Genomic DNA, 23,084 nt, shown 5'->3' on the forward strand with positions numbered 1-23,084 from the left:
GGTTAGGAATAGGTGTAGGGGTCTTAAAGCAGGGAGAGAGGAGGGAGAACCAGGAGGGCTTGGTTTTGGTTGGAAGGGCTTTTTTTTTTTGATCTCTCTTCTAAAGAATCCTTGGGTCAAGTTTTTCACTTCACTGCTGTGTGGTGACACTGACTCTCTTTGGTGCCCTTGACCAAAGTTCCTGGAAGCAAAGGAAACAACATGTCCTAGGGAGACTAAGTGAACATCTGTGGGGGCAGAAATTAAATTAAGATCAGAGGGCCGCCTGCCTTATTATTGTTAATGGTTCTAGCCTGACCCATCCCTAGGTTCTGCTCTTAGGGAAATTTTGGGGTCTGGACACCCTATCTTGTTCCCAAAGTTTAATTGGTTCCTGGCTGTCTCATGCCAAATTGGAGATGTTCTAATAGAACACCCAAAGGTTCAGGTTCTAGGGAGAAAGCCTGACTTGTGCCTCCATTTTCTAGGGAGGCACCTCATGCCCTGGCTACAGGAAGCAGTCACGTGTGGACCCTTTATTAGACCCTGCCATATAAGCTCAGGGCACAAGTGGCCAGGAAATTCCTAGGCAAGAATCAGCAAGCAAAGGTAAGCACAGAGACTGTACAGGAGTTCGGATTTTCTGGGAACATCTCTCTTAGCATTGACAGGGTACTCTAAGGATGGGGGGCTTCCCAAGAATGGGGAGCTTCCCAAGGATGAGGAGAGACTCAATGGGGCTTTTCCTGCTGAGCCAGGCCATGCTGACTACACTGTTGCTGAGTTGGGTCCTGCTGCTGGCACTGCCTCCCACACTGGGGGTCCAGATGGGCGTGGCACCACTGAAGGGCATCAGAAGGCCTGACCAGGCTCTGTTCCCAGAGTTTCCAGGTGAGAATGGTCATGTTGGGGATGTGTTGGGTAATGGCAATTGCTGGCCACAGATCTACATGCCCAGGCTAAGCCCTCTTTCCCCAATCCCAATCCCAACCTTGGGAGGTGGGTACTTGGTGCATGGTGGGTGTGGCCCTCACATCTTCCGCCCCAGGTCTAAGTCTGAATGGCCTAAAGAAGACAACTGCAGACCGAGCAGAAGAAGTTCTGCTGCAGAAGGCAGAAGCTTTGGCGGAGGTAACTTCTCGGGGAAAGGGATAAAGTAGAAGGTAGGGAGCGTCAGATACCATCATCTCTCCCCACTTCCGGACTACCCAGCCCGGGCAGAACTGCAGACCATCCCTGACCCACATTCCACTGCTACCCTACTACTATCGGGGTTCGAGGGTTTCCTGAACCTTACTCCCCTACGAATGCAGGTGCTAGATCCACAGAACCGCGAGTCTCGTTCTCCGCGTCGCTGTGTAAGGCTTCACGAGTCCTGCTTGGGACAGCAGGTACCTTGCTGCGATCCGTGCGCTACGTGCTACTGCCGCTTCTTCAATGCCTTTTGCTACTGCCGCAAGCTGGGTACGGCCACGAACCTCTGCAGCCGCACCTAGCCAACGGATGTTGGGCAAAGGCAGGGGATGCGAATAAAGGATGGGACGGTTTAATCCTAAAGCTGTGGTTATTTCAAAAGTGGCAGTCGAAGGGTTGTTGGGGCGTCGTCATGCTGGAACTACACACACCATAACCTCAGGGTCTAAGCTACCCCGTTATCTGAGCCATATATGTGGGCGATTTCAAGGCACTAGGCCCCTTTGGGGGGGAACAGGAGGCCACACGCCAGTCCTAGAGAGCTAGTGCAACAAATGCAGGAAAAGCGGGCGCAGTTCGGCTTACCGGGAGTAAAGTCTAGCTAGAGGAGAAACACTGGCTCCGAAACCCTCCTCTCCCCTCCCTGGACCTCAGTTTCCGTCTGGTGGGAGACAGCCTCGACAGCATAAGAACAGCACACACGCTCAGCTGTACCCGGTTGCCCCTAATGGAGCCAGGCAGAAGCGCCAAACTCGGGAAAACTAAATTTAGGGCCCCGCTCTAATCCTGAGGGTATTAGCACCACCACGCGGTCGGTTTCCAACATCGACCTCGCTTTGCTCTCCGCTAGGCGCTGAAGGCCCGCTTTTCCTTAGTGCGCAGGCGCCCGGAGGGCAGTCAGTCACTCCCAAGGAACGCATGCGCGCCAGGGTGCCCGAAAACTGGATACATTTAAGATCCCGCCCTACTCTGGTCACGTGAGACGCTGTGCGTCACCTGACGCACTTGACAGCCCGCTGCGGGCGCCGCGTCAGCTGATCCGGGAGTCGAGTTGCGTGCGGGCAGATTGGGGCTCTCCGGTCCCGCCGCCCCCGCCTCGCCTGCCGTCCCCCGCCGCAGCCATGTCGTTCTTCCCGGAGCTTTATTTCAACGTGGACAATGGCTACTTGGAGGGATTAGTGCGCGGCCTGAAGGCCGGGGTGCTCAGCCAGGCGGACTACCTCAACCTGGTGCAGTGCGAGACGCTCGAGGGTGAGCCGCGGGTCCGGGCTGTCTGAGGGGGCCTTGAAAGGCCCGAATGGAGGCCGCCCTGAGCCGGGAAGCCGGAAACGGAGGGTCCTGGAGGGCCTGCGAGGCCTCTGGGAATCCGCGAGCGGATGGTGGGCATGTCAGAAAGGAGTCCACCCAGAGCTGCGGCTCCGCGCGGGGCCCAGACGTAAACACGACTTTAAGAACCGCAGTGGTTTGCCTCTGCTTGGGTTGCCCCTAACCTCGTTGAGCTAGTCCTGTAATTTAGAAGGACGGGTCCCTGAGGATTGGTTAGCCGGCGCGACGTGTGCGCCGACAAGCTGCTTCACCCTGGCCCAACCCTAGGCCTGTTGGGTGGCAATGCTTAGGGAAGTTAGGTGGAAAAGCTTCTCTCCTCCCCCAAGGTCTTTAGAATCATTGTGTCTTGCATGGTGTTGGTCTGAGGGTTGAGTCTTCCTGGGGAATTGCTAAGCCAGTTTAGCGAGCTGGTTCCTCCCAGCTCTGAACCGCTGGCTGTGGAGTGTCTTCAAGACGGGCTGTTTGGAAAAGCGAGAGGTGGCCCTGTAAAGCTGAAATTCACTCATGCACCAGTATTTGGACCCAACCCGCATTCACCACCCCCACCCCGACCCCCAGCACTGTTGGGGTTCCAGTTTCTTTTCTTTTTCTTTTTTTTTTTTTTTTTTGGATTTGTTTTTTTCGAGACAGGGTTTCTCTGTATAGCCCTGGCTGTCCTGGAACTCACTCTGTAGACCAGGCTGGCCTTGAACGCAGAAATCCACCTGCCTCTGCCTCCCAGAGTGCTGGGATTACAGGCGTGCGCCACCACCACCACCAGTTTCTTACACAAGAGCGACAGAAGCTGAGTTCCCCTTTCTTAACACACAAATCTAAAGCAGCAGTTTCTAACCTGTGGGTCGCGATCCCTTTGAGGGTCATAGAGGTCGCCTAAGACCATCGAAAACCACAGATTTTTACGGTTAATAACAGTAGCAAAATTACAAAATTAGTTATGAAGCAGCACTGAAAATAATTTTATGGTTGGGAGTCACCACAACATGAGATGTTTTAAAGGGTTACAGCTTAAGGAAGATTGAGAACCACTGATCTAAAGTGAGACGGCTCAACTGTAACAGATGTACTAAGCTAGAGATGTCCCTAATTCCAGACCCTCCAACCAGATGGTAGTGATAGGTAGTGAAGGATAGGAACGTGAGTTTTCATCTCTTCAGGGTTCCTTCGAAGAAAGTGCTTGCTTATAGCTGGAAGAGGCCGGATGAGTCACCCAATGTAGAAACTTCTCATCAGACACTTCTGAGGTTAAGTTGAGCTCATACAGTTAATATTTACCTTGTACACTAGGCCCGCCAAGTGAAAAATAATTTTAAAATAGGAAACTTATTAAAGTTAAAGAGTTCTAGTAGATTTTATGATTTTATGTTAACCTGTAAGAAAAGTTGTTCAACTTTATTGTGTGAGTGGAAGCGAGGATGGAGAGGTTCAAGATGCTGGGTTGTGGGAGCCAGCCCTGAACATTACACTTCACTGTGGGAAGAGAAGTAGGCTGCCTGGGACAGGGCTTAACACGTGATTGGCACTTAATGTGAGTTCTGTGGGTTGACTGGAACTTGAGGAAGATTTTTTTTTCCCCCTGTTACAATGATGTTTAGTGTTTAGTTTTTTTTTTTTTCTTTGAGGAAGATCCTTATTTGGATAAATCTTAAGGTGAACACCGTTGTCTTTTCTGGCTTCTGGCTTTTCTTACCCCCGCTGCTGCCTGCTCCACTGTAGAGTTTCTGGGAGCCTGTGTTTCTGCCTTTCCAGCAGACACCCCGTCATTGACAATAATCATACTAGGGCATTCTTCCTGATGATCTGTCTAGCAGTGGTCCTCCTTGTGGAGCACCATCCAGACCTTTCCAGTAGCATTTAGGGACTCCTTGTTCCTTTACACACAGTATACCTCAGCACTTGGCGCTTAGAGCAATAGGACTTCAGAGTTAATCAAACATGGGTTTGAATCTCACTCTGTCAGTTACTGGATTATTGTAGGCAAATTGTTTAATGTCTCTGGATATAGACTTCTTCATCAGCCATATAAGCACCATATGTCTCATAAAGACTGTGCGATGACCACAATGCTACTTTGTGTAAAACACTTAGCCCAGCACCAAGAACCTAGTAAGCACTAAAGGCAAAATCAGCATCTGGCAAATGTTAGTTTATGTTGTCTGTTACTTAACTTACATTTCCTCTGCTTCCTTTTTCACCCATTAAGCACTGCTCCACTACGACCTTTTCCTCCCACTGATTTACGCCTTATAGATTTTGGCAAGTAGTCTAACCTCTGTTTTGTTTTGTTTGATTTTCGAGACAGGGTTTCTCTGTATAGCCCTGGCTGTCTTGGAACTCGCTCTGTAGACCAGGCTGACCTCAGAAATTCACCTGCCTCTGCCTCCCAAGTGCTGGGATTAAAGGCATGCACCACCACTGCCCGGCTAACCTCTGAACTGTAGCCACAGCCTTCTTTTTGTTTTGAGACAGGATCTTTTTCAGTTACATTGACTGTTCTATAAGCTGTAGCTTAGGCTGGCTTTGATATTGTGATCCTCCTTTTAGCCTCCTAAATAGCTGAGATTGTTTTTTCATTTTTAAAATTTTTTTTAAAAGATAATGTGTATATGTATGTGTGGACATGTGCATATGAGGTGCCCTTGGAGGCCAGAGAAGGAGTTGTGTCCTCTGCAGCTGGAGTTACAGATGACTATGAACCATGTGGGTCTGGGAATTGAACCTAGGTCTTCTGGAAGATCAGCCAGTGCTCTTAACTGCCACACTATCTCTCCATCCATCCATCCATCCATCCATCCATCCATCCATTCATTTCATTCATTCTCTTTATCTGTCTATCATCTATCTATCTATCTATCTATCTATCTATCTATCTATCTATCTATCTATCTATCTATTTGTTGGGGCAAGATCTCACTTTATAGCCCAGGTTGGCTTAGAATTTACTATATATCCCTGGCTTGTTAGGAATTACCAAAGTCCTCCTAAATGCTGGGTTACAGGTGTGAGTTCCACACCAGGCAGCCAACCTCATCTTTGGAAAAATGGCCATGGTTGACTAGAATGTTGTCTGCTACATTCAATCATAACTCCTATGGTATTTATCAGTGATATTTTTCTAGAAATTTCTTAACATATGTTTTGCATCTCAGGGACTTTGTATGCTGGAGATATTCAGGACTTTTAAGGTCAGAACATAATCAGAAGCAGGAAAAAAGGCCATCAAGATAGCTCAGGAGGTAAAGGTACTTGCTGCCAAACCAGATGACCTGAGTTCAGTCCGTAGAACTTACATTAATAGAAGGAGAAAACCCAACTCCCAAAAATTGTCCTCTGACCTCCAGAGAGTGCTGCTTTTTATTTGTTTTGAGGGTTTCTCTATGGTGCCTGGTTGTTCTGGAACTCACTATGTAGACCAGGCTGGCCTTGAACTGAGAGATCTGCTTGCCTCTGCCTCTCAAGGGCAGACCTGGCTACCACTGCCAGGCTCAGAGTGGTGCTTTTAAAAATCAGAAGGAGCTATAGAGATGGCTTAGCAGTTGAGAGCATTGGCTGTTCTTCCAGACAACCCATGTTCAATTTGTAGCTCCCTCATGGCTCACTGGAGTTTGTAACTACAGTTCCCACTGGTCCAACACCCTCTTCTGGCCTCCATGGGCATTGTATCCAATGATATACAAACAAACATACATGCAAGCAAATACCCATACACATAAAATAACATGAAAAAAGTTGAAAGAAGGAAATAGTTATCCAAGCCTCCTTTTGTATAAAGGTTTTCTTTCTATGCTTTTGAAGGTGATACTAAAAGCCCAGACTTCAAGTTGCTATTGCTAGATTTTTTTTTTTTTGCCTCCCCCATCTTCAAGGGTGTATTAGTCAGGGTTTCTATTCTTGCGCAAACATCATGACCAAGAAGCAAGTTGGGGAGGAAAGGGTTTATTCCGCTTACACTTCCACATTGCTGTTCATCACCAAAGGAAGTCAGGACTGGAACTCAAGCAGGTCAGGAAGCGGGAGCTGATTCAGAGGCCATGGAGGGATGTTCCTTACTGGCTTGCTTCCCCTGGCTTACTCAGCCTGCTCTCTTATAGAACCAAAGAATACCAGCCCAGAGATGGTACCACCCACAAGGGGCCCTCCCCACTTGATCACTAATTGAGAAAATGCTCCACAGCTGGATCTCATGGAGGCACTTCCCCAACTGAAGCTCCTTTCTCTGTGATAACTCCAGCCTGTGTCAAGTTGACACACAAAACCAGCCAGTACAAAGGGGAAGAGGGAAAGGGATGAAAAGTGAAAAACTGAAGAAACTTGTGGGTCCCAGTAAGATATGTGTGTGTGTGTGTTTAATAAGGTCTTATCTAGCTCTGGCTGTTCTGGAACTTACTGTGTACCAGGTTAGCCTAGAACTCATAGAGATCTTCTTGCCTCTGCCTCCCAAGTGCTGGGATTAAAGGTGTGTACCACCACTGCCCAGCTCCCCAATAAGATCTTTAGGTGTGCTTTGGAGTTATACAGATTCCAAAGAGAATGTATCTGGTGTTGGACAGTTGGAAGAAGGAAGAGAGGGCAGGACTAAGGATCTTTGCTTTGCAAGACAGGGTAAGTAAAAGACAGGTACAATGGTATAATTCCAGCAGTCAAGAACTGGAGAATCATGGGTTCAAGACTGACTTGAGACCCCAACTCAAAAAATCAAAACAAAACAGAAAATACATAGCAAGTATAGCATTTTAGCTTTCCTGGATCCAATCAAGTAGGGTATCTACCTCACTACATCCCTCTCTGATAGAACTGTCTCTTTAAGATGTCCAGTATTGTACCTGAAATATTCCTTTTGATGAGGGAACAGAGATGGTAGTTGTAAGAGCTCTTCACAGTTCTGAGTTTTTGTGTGTGGAGATACAGTGAATTCTTTCTTAGGTTGAATCTTGTGCTAGGAACTTGATAGTGCATGGAGTGAAATGGAGATGTACGCATATGAATTATACAGAATTACTTTGAATATAGTAGTCTACTGGGTTTTTGTTTGTTTGTATTGGGCAGCATTTCATGTAGCTGAGGTTGGCTTTGAATTTCTGATCCCCCTGCCTTCATTCTCCAATCCTAAAATTACAACATGCTCAACTTCATTCTTCTTTTGCTAGACACTGTGTAGGGACTGAGATATCTTATTAAATGGTGATTTCTTGAGATTCATATCCTGGAGATGGCTATCAGCAGGCAGGAAAAGATATTAAGAGTATAGTATAGTATAGTGGTTGCAGATGAGTGCTTGCTATCTTATGGCCTATGGCCATGAGCATGTATATGAATGCTTGTTTTACATACACACACACACACACACACCATGTGCATGCCTGCTTCCACAAAAGCCAGAAAAGGGCGTACATCTCCTGGAAATAGAGTTACAGATGGTTGTAAGCTGTCTTGTAGGTGCTGGGAATCAAACCTAGATTCTCTGCCAGAGCAGTGAGTGCTCTAAACCACTAAGCTATCTTTCCAGCCCCTCATTTATTTATTGTATTTGTGCGTGCCCAGTGGAAAAGCACATGTACATGGCCTTGAGTTGGATATTCAGTATACCTTCCCCTAAAATAAAGGTTCATGTATTCCCTGACTCCAGAATTGAGGTAAAATTTAGACATATTTCATCTGTAAATATTTCAGTAATTCTGAAAAAGGTCATTAGATTAAGAAGAATCAAATTATTATTATTTTAAAAAGTAATAAAGACTGGAGAGATGACTTGAGTGAATGTAGAGTTTGTCTGGCAAATGCAAGGGTTATAGTTCAGATTTCCTGCACCCACATAAAAGGCGTCATTCCAAGGCTCAGCAAGTAAAGACAGGATCTTAAGGCAAACTAAACTAGTCTCCAGTCTTTGAGTTTAGTGCTAGACACTGTCTCAGAAATAAACTGGAGAGTGATTGAGGAAGATACCTGACATCAAACTCCGGTCTCCATTTGTACTCTCACATACTTATGCGCCTATACACATATGCATACACATAGCATGTGTACTGTATACATTAAAAAAGCCAGTAATAGGCAAAGGCCTGCAATTCCAGTATTTAAGAGGCTGGTGAGCTGGGTGGTGGTGGTGCACGCCTATAATCCCAGCAATCTGCAGAGACAGGCGGATTTCTGAGTTTGAGGCCAGCCTGGTCTACAGAATGAGTTCCAGGACAGCCAGGGCTATACAGAGAAACCCTGTCTCGAAAAAAAAACAAATCCAAAAAAAAAAAAAAAAAAAAAAAAAAACCAACCCCCCCCAAAAAAACAAACAAAAAAGAGGCTGGTGGAGGATTTTGAGTTTGAGGGCAGCCTGAGCTGCATACTGAGACCTTGTCTCAAAAATAAAAGTAAGAGGGAAGAAGTACTTTGCAATTCCAGTGCCAGGAATCTGAAGCCCTCTTCTGGCCTCTGAGGGTACCAGTCATGCACATGCTTCAGAGACATAAGTGCAGGCAAATATATGCACATAAAGTGATAAAACATCTTTTTTATTTAAAAAGTAAAAGTTTTAAAATTTATATATATAGTATTAGGTTTATGATTGCTTCAAGTTTTTATTATTTATTTACTTATTTATGAGAATTGACCTCAGGATATCTGTCAGTGCTCTTAACTGCTGAGCCATCTTTCCAGCCCCTCAAATATTTTAATATATTATCTGTCTCTATTTTTTCTTTTTAGTTTAGTGAAGAGGTTGAATCATTTGAGTAATAGACTTTTCATCCATCTCAGATTACTCATTGTACTCATGTTTACCTGTCCCTTGAATTTGTTAATAATAATTAATAATAATAATAATAATAATAATAATAATTTTAAATTGGCTCCATTGTTTCTGTGCCTGTGGTGACATTAAGGACAGGAAGAATTAGTGCTGCTTACCTCATGGTGATCAGGAAGCACAGATAATCAAAGGAAGTCCAGTTTTCACAGGCACATCCTCATTGACCTACTCCTTTCGTCTAGTTCTCTCATCTTAAGTTTCTACTACCTCCAAATACCTCTGCTAGCTAGGGATCAAGGTTATCAATACATGAGGCTGAGAGAGGACATTTCATATTTAGACAGTAACTGATACTCTGATTCTGTTTTTTCTACAATTGTTTGCATGAATAGTTAGTTCTATGCCTCAGAACTTTTGTTTTGTTTGTTTGTTTGAATGTTTGAATATTTATGTAGCCCTGGCTGTCCTGAAACTATCTTTGTAGACTAGTCTGGCCTCAAGCTCAAAAGATTATCTTGCTTCTTCCTCCTGAGTGCTGGAATTAAAAGCGCCAACACACCTGGTATTGGGAGCTTTTATTTTTACTTATTTATGTTTTTAAAGATTTATTTATTGTTATATCTAAATACACTGTAGCTGTCTTCAGATGCACCAGAAGAGGGCATCAGATTTCATTACGGATGGTTGTGAGCCACCTTATGGTTGCTGGGATTTGAACTCAGGACCTTTGGAAGAGGAGTCAGTGCTTCTTCTTTTTTTTTTTTTTAAGATTTATTTACTTATTTATTTATTTACTTATTATATGTACAGTACACTGTAGCTGTCTTCAGGTACACCAGAAGAGAGCGTCAGATCTCATTACAGATGGTTGTGAGCCACCATGTGGTTGCTGGGATTTGAACTCAGGACCTCCAGAAGAGCAGTCAGTGCTCTTAACCACTGAGCCACCATCTCTCCAGTTCTGTTAGGAGCTTCTTAACCCCCCCACCCCACCCCTTCCCCCCCAGACAGGGTTTCTCCGTATAGCCTGGCTGTCCTGGAACTCACTCTGTAGACCAGACTGGCTTCGAACTCAGAAAAGAAATCTGCCTGCCTCTGCCTCCCAGAGTGCTGGGATTACAGGTGTGCTCCACCACCGCCTGGCTTTGTTAGAAGCTTTTAATTTCCAGCTTTTTGGTTACTCTGAAATAAAGTTTATACTATAAGGGGGATAGTAGGTCCCACATTCATTGGCTTTTAAAATAATGAATTCTTGGGTTGGGAATGTAACTAAATTGGTAGTGGTTGCCTAGCATGTACAAGATCCTGGATTTGATTCCCAGGATCACAAAATCAGGATATGCTGGTATATATCTGTAACCCCAGCCCTCCAGAGGTGAAGGCAGGAAAATCAGAAGTTCTAGATCACCCTTGGTTAAGTAGTGAGTTCAAGTCCAGCTTAGGATCTGTGAGACCCTTTCTCAGTAGTGAATGAATGAATGAATGAATGAGTTCTTGAGCATTACTCAAAGATGACTAATGAGGTTTGTTTGTTATAACATTAATTAGGGGCTTAGAAGACTGCTTAGTTGGTAAAAGTGCTTGCTATATGTGCTAGTTTTTATGTCAACTTGACATAAGCTAGGGTCATCAGAGAAGAAAATGCCTCAGTAAGATCAGGCTGCAGGTAACAAGCTTATAGGGCATTTTCTTTGATTGATGTTGGAGGCCCAGTCCATTGTGGATGGAGCTATCCCTGGCTGGTGGTCCTAAGTTCTTTAAGAAAGCAGACTGAGCAAGCCAGGGAGAGCAAGTCAGTAAATAGCACTTCATGGCTTCTGCTTTAGCTCCTGCCTCCAGGGAACTAGTGGTGTTAGACACATTAGAACAAAACTACAAGATATCAACCTTGCAACCAGGAGTAGAAAACGTGAAGTATGTGTAGGGGTAGTATTGTGGCTGAATAGACTGTGAAGCATTGTGTCTGAATAGATAGATGTCCTGCTGCTGTGTAGAAGGCCATGGAGACCTCAGAAAGACTGCTACTCAAGATCGATGAGAGTTAAGACTTAAGTTTTTAAAAATTTATTTATTGATTTTTTTTTTGTTGTTGTTGTTTTGTTTTATTTCCAGACAGGGTTTCTTTGTGTAGCCCTGGCTGTCCTGGAACTCACTCTGTAGACCAGGCTGGCCTCGAACTCAGAAATCTGCCTGCCTCTGACTCCCCAGTGCTAGGGTTAATGGTGTGCTCCACCACTGCCCTGCTGAGAGTTAAAATTTTTGAAAAGAAAAAGATAATTACATTTGGTTAAAGTCAATGTATAGGAAATGTCTTGTTTAAGAATTGTTAGCTGGGGGCTGGAGAGATGGCTCAGTGATTGAGAGCACTAATTACTCTTCCGAAGGTCCTGAGTTCAAATCCCAGCAACCACATGGTACCTTACAATCATCAGTAACTATAGATCCAGGTAATCTAGTACCTTCTTCCAGCTTCTGAAGGCACCAGGTATGCACCTGGTGCACACACATATATGCAGACAAAATACTCATACACATAAAAATAAATAAATCTAAAAACAAATTTTGTAGTACTGGCCAATTTGTTGGCTCTAATGCTGACATCCTCTGTTCAAAGCCCAGGACTTACATGGTGAAAGGAAAGAACTGACTCTCACTAGTTTCTTCTGATCTCTACACATATGTGTCATTTGTGCAGACACAGTAAATAAATAAGTAAATGTGTGTGGAAGGAGCCTGAGGTCAGGCATGGTAGCACATGCCTTTTATTTCACCCTAGCAATTTCCATACTAAGGAAGATGAGTTCAAGGACAGCTTTGGCTCATAAGTAGATCTAGCCTTGAACAAAACCAAACCACAAAAATAAAGTTAACTTCTTTTGGTTTGTTTTGGTTTTGGTTTTCAAGACAATATTTAGCCCTGGCTGTCCTGGAACTCTCTCTGTAGACCAGGTTGGCCTTGAACTCAGATTCACCTGCCTCTGTTTCCCAGGTGCCAGGATTAAAGGTGTGTGACACCATGCTCAGCAATTTGATATTATTTTGTGCAAAAAATCTATGTGTTTCATTTTGTTTTGCCAAAGGAGACTAAACAGGATTTAGAAATGAAATAGGCACAGCTCAGACAGCAAGATAAACTAGCTCAGCTCTAAATCCATCAGAGTTAGATGTGATCCAAAGGAGATGTCACAGTTCTAACAATCTAGTTAGTGAACACAGAGAGGTAGGGCATTGGAGAAATGTCTGCAGAAGGCAGTAACCTGTGCAGGACATTTTGCACTGTGGAGGGAAGGGAATAAACATGAGTCAGTGAGAGACTGTGTGTCTCTCATATGCCTGAAGTTTTTCCTTCCTTTATCTGAGGATCTGTTTTGTCCCAATTGCCTTCGTCAGTGACCTCACTCTATGAAGTGACCCCAGTGGCCAAGGACCAAGGAGCTGGTCTAGATCATTGATGACTGTGCCTGCTGCCCAGATTACTTACTTCAAGCTTGTTGCTGCTTCTGCTCAAGAGAATCAGACCTACAGGTTGGAAATAGAGCTTACAGGGAGGAGAAAGCTGCTGTGAGCCATCAGGAACTTGATCCTTTTCTGGATGAAGCAGAAGGGAGTTGTGGAGGAGTTAGGGATTAGTTGTGTGATATAAACAGAAACCTGCTCTGGAGCTCTGGATTATCAGGAATCAGACTAGGGACTTGTGGTTTGGGGTGATATGACATGAGCTAAGGGGATGAAGGACTGGGTCAGAGATCTGAAAAGGGGAGGAAATCTACTTTTTATATTAGATGTCGGGAGAGGTGCTGGAAGTTGGGTTTCTGACTTCAAGAAAGACTTAGGTGAGGCCTAGTGCTATTTCTAAGATGAAGAAACCCTGAGGAGAAGATAGGTTTAAGCGTGGATAGGATGATAGAAGAGGAGGTGTTGCCTCTTAGACGTGTGAGGGAGGAGTCCAATAACGTGTGGGAAGGAGAACTAAATTAAGTTACCAATCTGGAGGTTATTAGGGCACTAGCTGGAAGGAGACAGACGTGCTCAGCCGTCTCTAGGCTTGCTGCCAGGGCACCCTGCCCTCTAAGCCAGTCCTGCCCATACGTTTGCTAGATGACCAAAGAATCGTGACTGTAGGCTGAATGTGTACCAGGAGGGCCTTACAAGGACATCTGGCACAGACCCCAATTTAGCAAGTGAGGCAGAGAGAGAAATGTGCTGGAATTTCCCTTTCCCTCTAGATTGCTGACATCTCTGTGTGATTATGGGGTGTGGTTGGTTTTGTTTCTCGTTCTCTAATACATATGAGTATACATCTATATCTACACACACACACAGTTTGTGTGTTTGCTTTATTTTGTTTTTTTTTTTCGATTTTTCTAGACAGTATTTCTCTAGATATTCCAGGCTATCCTGAAACTCACTCTTTAGTCCTGAAACTTACTCTGTAGACTAGGCTGGCCCTGCCTTTACCTCAGAGTGCTGGGATTAAAGGCACATACCATTACATTACTTCCTGGTCGCATACAGTTTTGTTTTGGATTTTGAGATGGTCTGTTCTCTCTATGTAGCTGAGGCTGACTTTGAATTTGCTATATAGACTAGGATGACCTTGAACTCCTGATCCTCTTGCTTCTATCTTTCAGGTGTTTAGATTACAGATGTGTATCACCATGTCTGGTAGACAGAATTGTCACTTTGTCAAAACAAGACTTTGTAACCCCATTAATAGGATTTTATTTTATAGCTGAGCATAGGGTAGCAGGCACAGAACAACCTTGTTATTAAGAGAGGCTTACTAGAACCAATGATATTTGTTAGTGTGGGTGTAGTGTTTAGATAACCCATGCAGTGCCCAGTAGAACACTAGAGGAAGTTTTCTAAGTACTGATTTAGAAATATAACAAATAATATTTGTTAGGGGCAAAGTTGTAAGCCATTGAGCATAACATAATGCCACTGTAGTCAAACACTGGAAGGCATGCATGTGAACAAGCATTTGGAAGCAAAGGCCCTACACTGTCTAGAGAGGCTAGTGGGGAGGGAAGTTTTCAACGGCCAATTTATGTTTTCTTCTACTGTTTGAATTTAAGAATGAAAAATAGGGAATAGGGATAGAAATATGGATCAGTGATTAACAACACTAGCTTTTCTAGAGGACCCAGGTTCAATTCCCAGTACCACACGGCAACTCACAATTATCTTGTGACTCCAGTCTCAGGAGAATCCCTTACCCTACAATCACAAGGTAGGTGCATGATACAGACGTGCAGACAGAACACCCATATATGTAAAATAAATAAATAAATTGAAAAAACTTAGAATGTCTGGTGAAGTTACTTGAGAAAATTAGAGCATATAGGTACTAACACACTCAGTAGTCATCCCAACTATGATTTGTGCTAGTGAGCTTGGGGCATATGTCTTCTAGACTTTGATTCACAGCATTATAGAGCTAGTCTGAGGCTGAGAGAGGTCCTGTCAAGTCTTTTTTTCTTTACACCTGAAATATTAGAATCTAGTAAATATTTAAGGGTCCAGGCCATGCCTAGACTTCTCATGTATCCCAGGCTAGAGACCCAGGGTTCCTGACCAAATATAGCTGCCCTGGGCAACTTCCCTCTTGTCTGGCCATTTTCTCTTCCCTTTGCCGCTCCCTCTCCATCTCTATTTCTGATTTCTCTTCAGATTACATTTTGATAGTATATACTTTCATTTGATTTTGTCTGGAAGCTATTTATGGTCAAGCCAGTATGTGTCTGCCATGAAATACAGGCTGTGCTTCAGAAGGGCATGTCCAGACTGGCTCTGCTGAGTGATAATACACTTTTTCTTGGATTTACTCAGCAATTTTTTGGGCCTGGTTTGTGATTTGGAGCCAGTACCTAAACTCTTGTCTGGGATTTCCCCCCCCCCCCCCAGATAGGGTTTTTCTGTATAGCCCTGGCTGTCCTGGAACTCACTCTGTAGACCAGGCTGGCCTCTAACTCAGAAATCCGCCTGCCTTTGCCTCCCAGAGTACTGGGATTACAGGCGTGCACCACCACCGCCCAGCAGTTGTCTGGGAATTTTTAAGAGAGCTACCTGAAGTATGCAAATGCTAGTTATTCAGGACCCCATAGACTAGGGATTTCTGGACTGAGGCAGAAATGCCTCAGCACCTTATTTACTTATTTTTCCATTTTGTTTGTTTTTTGAAGCAAAGTCTCACTTTGTAGACAAGGCAGTGGTGGCAGAGAAACCCTGTCTGGAAAATCCAATAAACAAACAAATAAATAAATACAGTTGCAGGTACTGGATATTTGTATAGTACTGAGGTATAGTTGCAGATTGTTATGAACTCCATGTGGGTGCTGGGATTCAACCCCTCTGAAAGAACATCCAGCATTCTTAGCTGCTAAGCTAGCTCTCTAGCCTTTCTTTCTTTATTTTCTTAAAAATATGTATGAATGTTTTATGTCCATGTATGTATGTACATATATGTACCATGTACATGTTTTGTCAGAAGAGAGCACTGGATCTCAGTGAGCTCTAGTTATGTATGGTTATGCTAGCATCATGTATATGCTAGGAATTGAATTTGGGTCCATTGCAAATTCAAGTGCTTTAAATTGCTCTCCAGCCCCCTAAGTTTCCATTGTTTATGACACATGTCTGCACCTCTCTGCAGGTGTCAGCAGTTTCACACCTGCAGGGGCTGATGGCTAGGGGAGATGGAGACCAAGAGTCTGAGGCATGATGAAATTGGAAGGACGTGTTGAGTGGGAACTGGAGCTGGAGCACCCTCTTCTTGCCAAGAGCCAACCTCCTCATGGTTGTCCATAAACCATCATTCCTTTGTCCACAAGAGGGTGCACTAAGACCACTCCGCCGCTGAGAGCCTGGAGCTGCAGCATGCTTATGCTGCAACAGCACCTGTCTATGGCTGCTGTCCTTTAGGATTGTGTCCTGGGCTCTACTTCTGTCACTGGGTCTACAATTAGCCTTTCAGATTAGGTATAGCATTCAGTGTTTCCTATTTGTTTCTTTATGCTCTTTTCCCTCTGGGTCCCACCTTCCAAGAATAGGAAGAAGACCAAGGACATTCTCTGCTCTTCATTCTCTGTCCTGATGCCTGGTACAGGATGCCCTAACCTTGACTAATACACTGTCTGCATTTACTTGCATCTCGATCATCTGGCATCTCTCAGAGCTGGAACAACAGCCATTACAGTGTACTAGTTTATGAGCTCTTAAGATGTCTTGGGGGTTTCAGGTAGGAGCATGAGGGTCCCCAGGGGCTAAGACCTTGCTTTTTAGTTTCCTAGAAATATGCCCTTTATCAGCATCTCACCCTTGTTGGTTCTCCCCTTGTTGGATCTACCCAGAACTCATCCATAGTATAGATTCTCTTCAGTTCCCTTTGGAACTCAAAGAAGGACACTTAGGCATATGTGTAGCATATACCTATGTGTAAGTGACTCTGAGAAAGAGCTAAACATGGTGCCAGACTCCAGGTAAGCAATGTTGGCTCAATAATTATACCAAGAACGGGGTCATTAACAGGTAACTGACTGACAATTTTTTTTTTGTTCCGCTCTGCTATCATTTGAATGTCTTTCCACTGAGGTCACTCTTCTGCTTAGCCAGTATTACAAGGCTGACTTCCTTTGTCTCCTGCTCCCTTTAAGAAGATGGGAAAATGAAAGATCACTTTAGCTAGATTGCTATTTCATAGTCTAGATGGCTTTTCTGCCTACCCATACCCAGCATCCTGTAGCTTCCCTGATGGACTGTGAAGATGTGCATGGAAGCCTGGACTGGACTGACCATCTGAGGACAGATAGGCTGACTTTCAGCAGAGGAAAGGTACTGGGAGGAAAAGCCCTGACTGATTGCTGGACACTGTTTACCTAGCCAGTTCTGCCTGGTCTAACCAAGGGTACTTGACTAGACTTTGGACATTCAGGCAATGGATTCAGAACTTGACCTCAACTAAGACTTCATATCTGGTTGGTAGATGAGGCTTCCTTCCTTCTCGCTTGTCTTGTTGCTGTCTGTATTCTGAAGGCTTTAGATTTCCCCAGTATCTTTCCTGTACCTGCTACTAGCCCTGCCAAGGCTGCTTCCCTGGTGCCCAGGCTACCAATCTAACCTGAACCTCTGAGTGGCCTTCGAAGGTTGTGTTACAAGGTGTCAGAGTGACCTGGGCCTGACCAGACTAGGATGTGGCAGAACTACGTAGGTTCCTGAGGTAACTTATCGTACCGTCTTATTTTATCTGAGAAATTAGGTCCCAGATAAAGCCAAAGGGTTTACTTATAGTCTCCTGACACCTGTTTTGGTTCTTCAGGTCCAATTATTCTAGATTCTCTCTGTTTTCCTTCATTTACTATTTAATTTGTTTATTCAAGGCTCCCTGGGCTATACCTGTGTTTATCTAGCTCCTGACTCAGTAAGGGGTGGTTAGTGGAAAGAATCCCTGTTTCTGGGGCTCTTGCCAATCCCTCAGGCCTTGCCAGAAGAAATCTAGATTAGAGTTAATGAGTTGGGAGTTGAGGAATTTAGGTGAGGTGCAACCATGATCTGCTGCATAGGACCCTGAGGCTTCCAGGTCACATGTGGCAGCTCATCCATTTTCTCCACCCACTAAATTTCAAACTATGTCCCACATGGCCAGGCCTGGGGTGGGAGGGGAGGGGGGATGGGACAGAGAGCAGGAAGGTATTTCACTGCTAGGACTTTTTGCTTCTCACATCTTTACAGTAGCTTCTGTTATATGGATCTAACTTTTGTTTCATTTAAAATATTTACTTTTTGTTAGAGAACGAATGTGTATGTGTGTGTGAGTGTGTGTGTGTGTGTGTATCTGTGTGTCTGTGTGTGTCTGTGTGTATCTGTGTGTAGGGGTGTCTGTTCATGTATGTCCAGGTACCAATGGAGTGCAGAGGAGTTGAGTCCCCTAGCAACTGGACTTACAGGCAGTAACATTCACATGATGTGGCTGCTGGGAACCTAACTTTTCTGTAAGAGCAGCAATGTTTTTAACTTAAGCAATTGAATCTTCCTTTTAAACTATGAAGTTCCCTAGCATGGAACCACTGTCCTGCTGGAGTCCAGCCAGGATCACAGTTCTTATCACATCTAGTCTAGCATTTTACTGCTGCTCCACAACTGTCCTACTGTGTCCTTGAGCCGATGTGTAATTGGGGATAAGCTCAAGGCAGAGTGAGTGAAGGGTACTGAACAGGACCAGTCTACTGTTGCAAGTTACTGTTGCATGTTGCCATCTTCTTGCCTGGTCCAAGTCTCTTGTCTCTGCAAGATATATGTATGGTGTGAATCAACTCTGCCCCTGGCCTGCTTACTGAAGGTAACATGTCTTCACATCCTTGAATGAGGTTTGATCCTTTGAGCCTATTCATAAGGCCGAGGCCAAAGCAATATTTATTTATTTGTGTTAAAATTTTTTATTTTCATTTTTTTTCTGAGACAAGGTTTCTCTGTGTAGCCCTGGTGTCCTGGAACTAACACACTCTGTAGACAAGGCTGGCCTCAAACTCACAAAGATCTATCTGCCTGCCTCTGCTTCCTGTGTGTTGGGATTAAAAGTGTGCATCATTGTTGTCTATTTCTTTCTTATGTCTCTCTGTTGGGCTGTCTCTGAGCACCATGGACTTGGCAAGGTACTCCTGACAGGATCCTGGTATACTGGAACAGAGATAATAGCCCTAAAACTGCCCTTCTCCATCTGAGCAAGCCCTGGCTTTCCTTCCTGTCCTCCTTCCAGAGGTCTGTATGTAGAACAGGATCAAGGACTGACTGGATCACCCAGGTGCTGTGGTCCAGCAAACCCATGGACATGTCTAGCTAGCATTTGGGCACAACTCACTGCTACTGGGAGTCTTCATTTGGCTGCTTGGCACCCAGCTGAGTCAGACCTCTTTACCTCTTTGACATGCAGATAATTCACATCTTTGAGAAGTGCAAACAGTTTTCTTTACAGCCCCAGATTTATTCCATTCTGCAGATTCTATAGCTGTAGTAGCAAACCTAAAGAAGAAAGCTTACATAAGGCCAAAGTGCATGGTAGCAGCAGAAGAGGTGTGGTCCCCAACTCCCAGGGTAAGTTCCCTTGATCCCCAGTCAGGCGAGGCTGTGGTTGGAAACACAAGGAAGCTACTTTGCAAGCCTTGTTGTCTTTTGGGTCATGCCAGTCCTGTGAAGTCTTAAGACCAAGCAGGGAATAACTTGATGAAGGCCATCCAGTTGGATTACCACTCAGCTAGAGGAGAGCTTCTTGGAACTTGCCCTGGGTGCAGCAGTAACCAGTTCTGCCCCTCCCTTTGGCACATTAAGCTATTATTGCCTGACTGGCACCCTCCTGATTGTCAGATGAGTTGACTTCCTCATGGGTTATGAGAGATGCTTTCATTGTCCTAGCTACAGGGACGGGGTGTTCCTGAGATCATGTGGGTAATTAAATGTGACTCTGCTGCCACCTGCCACCTGTCTCAAAGCTGGGAGTGGGTGACTAACAAGGGGCAGACATCCTGATGACTCTTGGACATGGGAAGTGATCTTCCCACCAATGTTTGATGTTGGAGGGTGGTGTCACCAGTATCATCTGGACCACCTCTGTAGGTTTAACCTCACCCCCTGCTGTCAATGCCTTACCTTAACTTGTAAGCCTCTAGCATGAAATAAAATTCAGGTCCAGAGACCAAGGAGGGAACAATCCTGTCCTTGCCATGTAGGAGCTTTGTCTTACACCAACTGAAACCCAATAACTGTGTATGGCTGTGCCAGCAGTAGACTCTAGGTTCTCCTTGATTGCCTGCTAGGTCCTAGGGCTTCCCATAGAGCAGGAGCTACACTTGGCTACTCTACCTCCTATTTGCCACCAAGACTCTAGAGCTGTAGCTTAGGGAAGCCCAGGATGTAGTGTGGGGAACAGAGTTGGGCTATAATCTTTGTCTGTCCAGATTTTTGGGCTGCTTGAGCTCTTTATGGTCTTATTGATAGGTGAAGTAACATGGACTTTGGGTCAAGCATCCCAGATCTTGAGCCAGCCCTATTCTTCTGTCTCTAGTAAATGGTAGAGTTGTGCTGGTATGTTTGCATGCTCGTGTGGTGTAGGGGTTCCTACAGATGGTGACATGGAGGACATGCTATAGCCTGGAAGGAGGATTGCTATGGACCATGAAAAGGAGGATCAGGGGAATTCTTTGGAGAGCTCAATGGGACAGCCCGAGCCATAGCTGGAGTGGTAGAGACTATTGGGCTGAGAGTGGAAGCTTTGTGTGGCATCCCTTTTGACAGAAAAGATGGTGTATAGTATTTGGTGTTGATGTCTTTCTGTATACCATTACTTCAATTTGATGTTTGTGTAGGTACCCTGAGGGTGGGAGTGGGCACACAGTGCAAGTGCTGGGCAGCAGTCAAGAGCCTGGATATACACATGTACTATAAAAAACTCAGGGCCAAGTTTGCAGGACAAGATTTAAACTCACCTTTTTATGGCTCCAAAGCTCAGATTTTTCTCATTTTGAGGCAGGCAAGATGGTAGGTACATACCTATATGCAGTGGGGCTATATTTAAACACACAGACACAGGCAGACAGGCAGACACACACACACACACACACACACACACACACACACCTCTATTTCCTTTTCTCTGTCCAAGGAGTGATGTTTTGCACCAATGGTTTGTCAAAGTGGGCTGTAGAGGGAAGGGAACTGGAACCATAAACCAGCTTTGGAGGAAGGACATGCCTTCACTGTCCAGCATAAGGGGCTTTTGGCAGTCTAGGGATGGAAAGGAAGAGCAGAAAGTTGGTGGGGAGGGAGAAAGCTGGCATTTAGTAGAAAGTTGAAACACAGAGGTGGTCAGGTGGTCATTTTGGAGGACCTTCAGCCATAGTGGAGGCTCGAAGGCTAGAGAGGATATTCAGTCTGTGCTAGGGCCTTAGGTAAACCCATAGTTAATAGTTCTCATGCAGAGGCTCCCACGCTTGTGTTCCAGATGTGGTACTCTGACCCTGCAGATCTAGCCAGCCAGTGCACACATCTGTTTTAGAGCTGACACGAGTCTGAGAAACTCCCCTGAGCCTAGGGAGGAGGTTTTGGCACAGCATATTCATCCAGAAGTATTAGGGTGGCACAGGCTTTATTGAATCACCAGACTGACTGTCCTGTGTTTTCTCATTTTGAACCTCTAGAAGTAATAACATTGGAAGAGGATCTTTGTTCCTTCAAAGTAGACTCTTCACCTGGACCCAACAGGTCAATGGCCTAACCACCCTTGCAGGGTTGGCACATTAGGCTCTATGGAACATGTTCTAGCATCTGGTTTCATATGTTTCCTGAAAACTCCTGAGCTCCCCAGGAGAGCATCATTGAGTAACCTCTGGAAAAGCAGAAGTGAAGTCTGGGAACACACTGTCCTTTTATACTTCACTCTGGCCAGTTGGCCAGCAGGAGCCCTATGTGGACCATGAGGCCATAGTAAGTGTAGATCTAGGCCGCCCTGTTTAGTGTGTTGGTTTCCTAAGGCATGTGGGACCAACCCCTTGGCATAGGCCATGACCCTCCTTTCCTGCTTGTGAGTCCTTGGAGAACTGCTGTAAGGGACAGAGGGCTGGAGAGGCCATGTGGAGCCTGGGAGCCAGCTGAATGGCCTGAAAGATCCCCTTTGGGTTGGCAGGCTTAGGGAATGCTTTCAGGAAGAGGGTGGGGGCAGGGCTGCTTAGCTTAGCTCCATCTCACACAGCTTGGCTGAGTCACTGCCAAGACAATATTTTATCATACGGAGCAGAGAGCACTGGTTAGGTTGTTGTTGTTGGGATGTGGTACTGTACTATTGAGGAGTCTGGGGTCAGTCAGTATGGTCAGTAGTATCAGCAGAGACCAGACCCTTACTACTGAAAGAGACAACTGGGCATTAGGGATAATGGGGGGGGGGGTGGTCAGGACAGATGGAAGCTATGAGGCTAGCCTGAAGCTGTTACAGGCTTATAAGCTGAATAGCTGTGCCAGGTGGGTATTAGGCTGTGGTCTTCCCAGGTACCTTCAAAGAGCTCTCTGCTGGAGCTGGGACAGTGGCCTTTGACATACAGCTCAAGAATGACAGGCTGTCCTATGGAAGAGGGAGGGCAGAGGCTCTTAGTTTCTAGGGTTGAGGTGTGTCTTCCTGTCCAGTCTTCCTGGCCTGGCCTGAGGAAACCTCCAGCTCAAGGGCTTTTTAGTAAGGTCACCTATAGACTTCCGTGGAGCATTTGTGGGATGATAGGAAGGTGACTGTTGTCAGAAGAGTAGCACTGTTAAGTCACAGAGTCAACAAGTCGAGGGCTAAAGCAGTGTAAGGGCTCAGGGTACGAGACCATGGGCTTTCGGGAGAAACAAAGCTGTAGCTCCAGGGCCACAGACCCTCTTGAGGAAAGTTGATAGTGACATGTTGGAGTTGGGTGACTTCACTCTGAGCTTGGTGTGGAAACTGAGGAGTAGGGTAGGATGCCTTTGCGGCCCTGGAAGTTGGAGTTTGTGGGGGATAGTTGCCAGAACATCTGAGGCAGGAACTTAGGAAGCATAGGAAGTTTGGGGTGGTTATGGAGGTGGGCTGGAGAGGAGTAGGCCCAGGACTTTGAGCAACACTAGAAACTGAATTAATCTGCCTCCTCTGAGCTAGCATTTAACTTCACACTAAAGCAAGAATTTCCTGATAGCAGTAGCATCTTCTTCAACTTGAGAATCAGCCTCTGAGGAAGTCTTTTACTGTGAGAGATCCCAAACTGTCCAGACACTTGGTGCTGGGCCACCGATAGAACTTGGGGTAGACAGCTGGGCTTGTGGGTAGACCAGAGTTGTCCCCAGAGTCCAC

At 45.3% G+C, this 23,084-nt stretch overlaps 2 protein-coding genes across 2 annotated transcripts in view; both read left to right on the forward strand.

Moving 5' to 3' along the window:
• Window positions 1-215: 215 nt before the first annotated feature.
• On the forward strand, window positions 216-1,490 carry Agrp (agouti related neuropeptide). The gene is made up of 4 exons (XM_052166918.1): window positions 216-588; window positions 738-870; window positions 1,028-1,110; window positions 1,293-1,490. Exons 2-4 carry the CDS (start codon window positions 741-743, stop codon window positions 1,473-1,475), a joined length of 396 nt encoding a protein of 131 aa, XP_052022878.1. The 5' UTR covers window positions 216-588; window positions 738-740; the 3' UTR covers window positions 1,476-1,490.
• A 671-nt stretch (window positions 1,491-2,161) lies between these two features.
• The window catches only part of Atp6v0d1 (ATPase H+ transporting V0 subunit d1), a 41,147-nt gene continuing 20,224 nt past the window's right edge, over window positions 2,162-23,084 (forward strand). Inside the window, exon 1 of the mRNA XM_052166333.1 lies at window positions 2,162-2,424. Coding sequence (XP_052022293.1) covers window positions 2,295-2,424 — 130 coding nt within the window. The 5' untranslated portion in view covers window positions 2,162-2,294. The remainder of the gene's footprint in view (window positions 2,425-23,084) is intronic.

This window comes from Apodemus sylvaticus, chromosome 21 (genome assembly GCF_947179515.1).
Source record: "Apodemus sylvaticus chromosome 21, mApoSyl1.1, whole genome shotgun sequence".
NCBI classification, from domain to species: Eukaryota; Metazoa; Chordata; class Mammalia; order Rodentia; family Muridae; genus Apodemus; species Apodemus sylvaticus.

Bases quoted from the DNA above. Each gene is read 5' to 3' on its own strand.
- Agrp (XM_052166918.1), top strand. From the start codon at position 741: ATGCTGACTACACTGTTGCTGAGTTGGGTCCTGCTGCTGGCACTGCCT. The intron at 871-1,027 runs GTGAGAATGGTC...CTTCCGCCCCAG, and splicing joins TCTGTTCCCAGAGTTTCCAG to GTCTAAGTCTGAATGGCCTA. The intron at 1,111-1,292 runs GTAACTTCTCGG...CTACGAATGCAG, and splicing joins AGGCAGAAGCTTTGGCGGAG to GTGCTAGATCCACAGAACCG.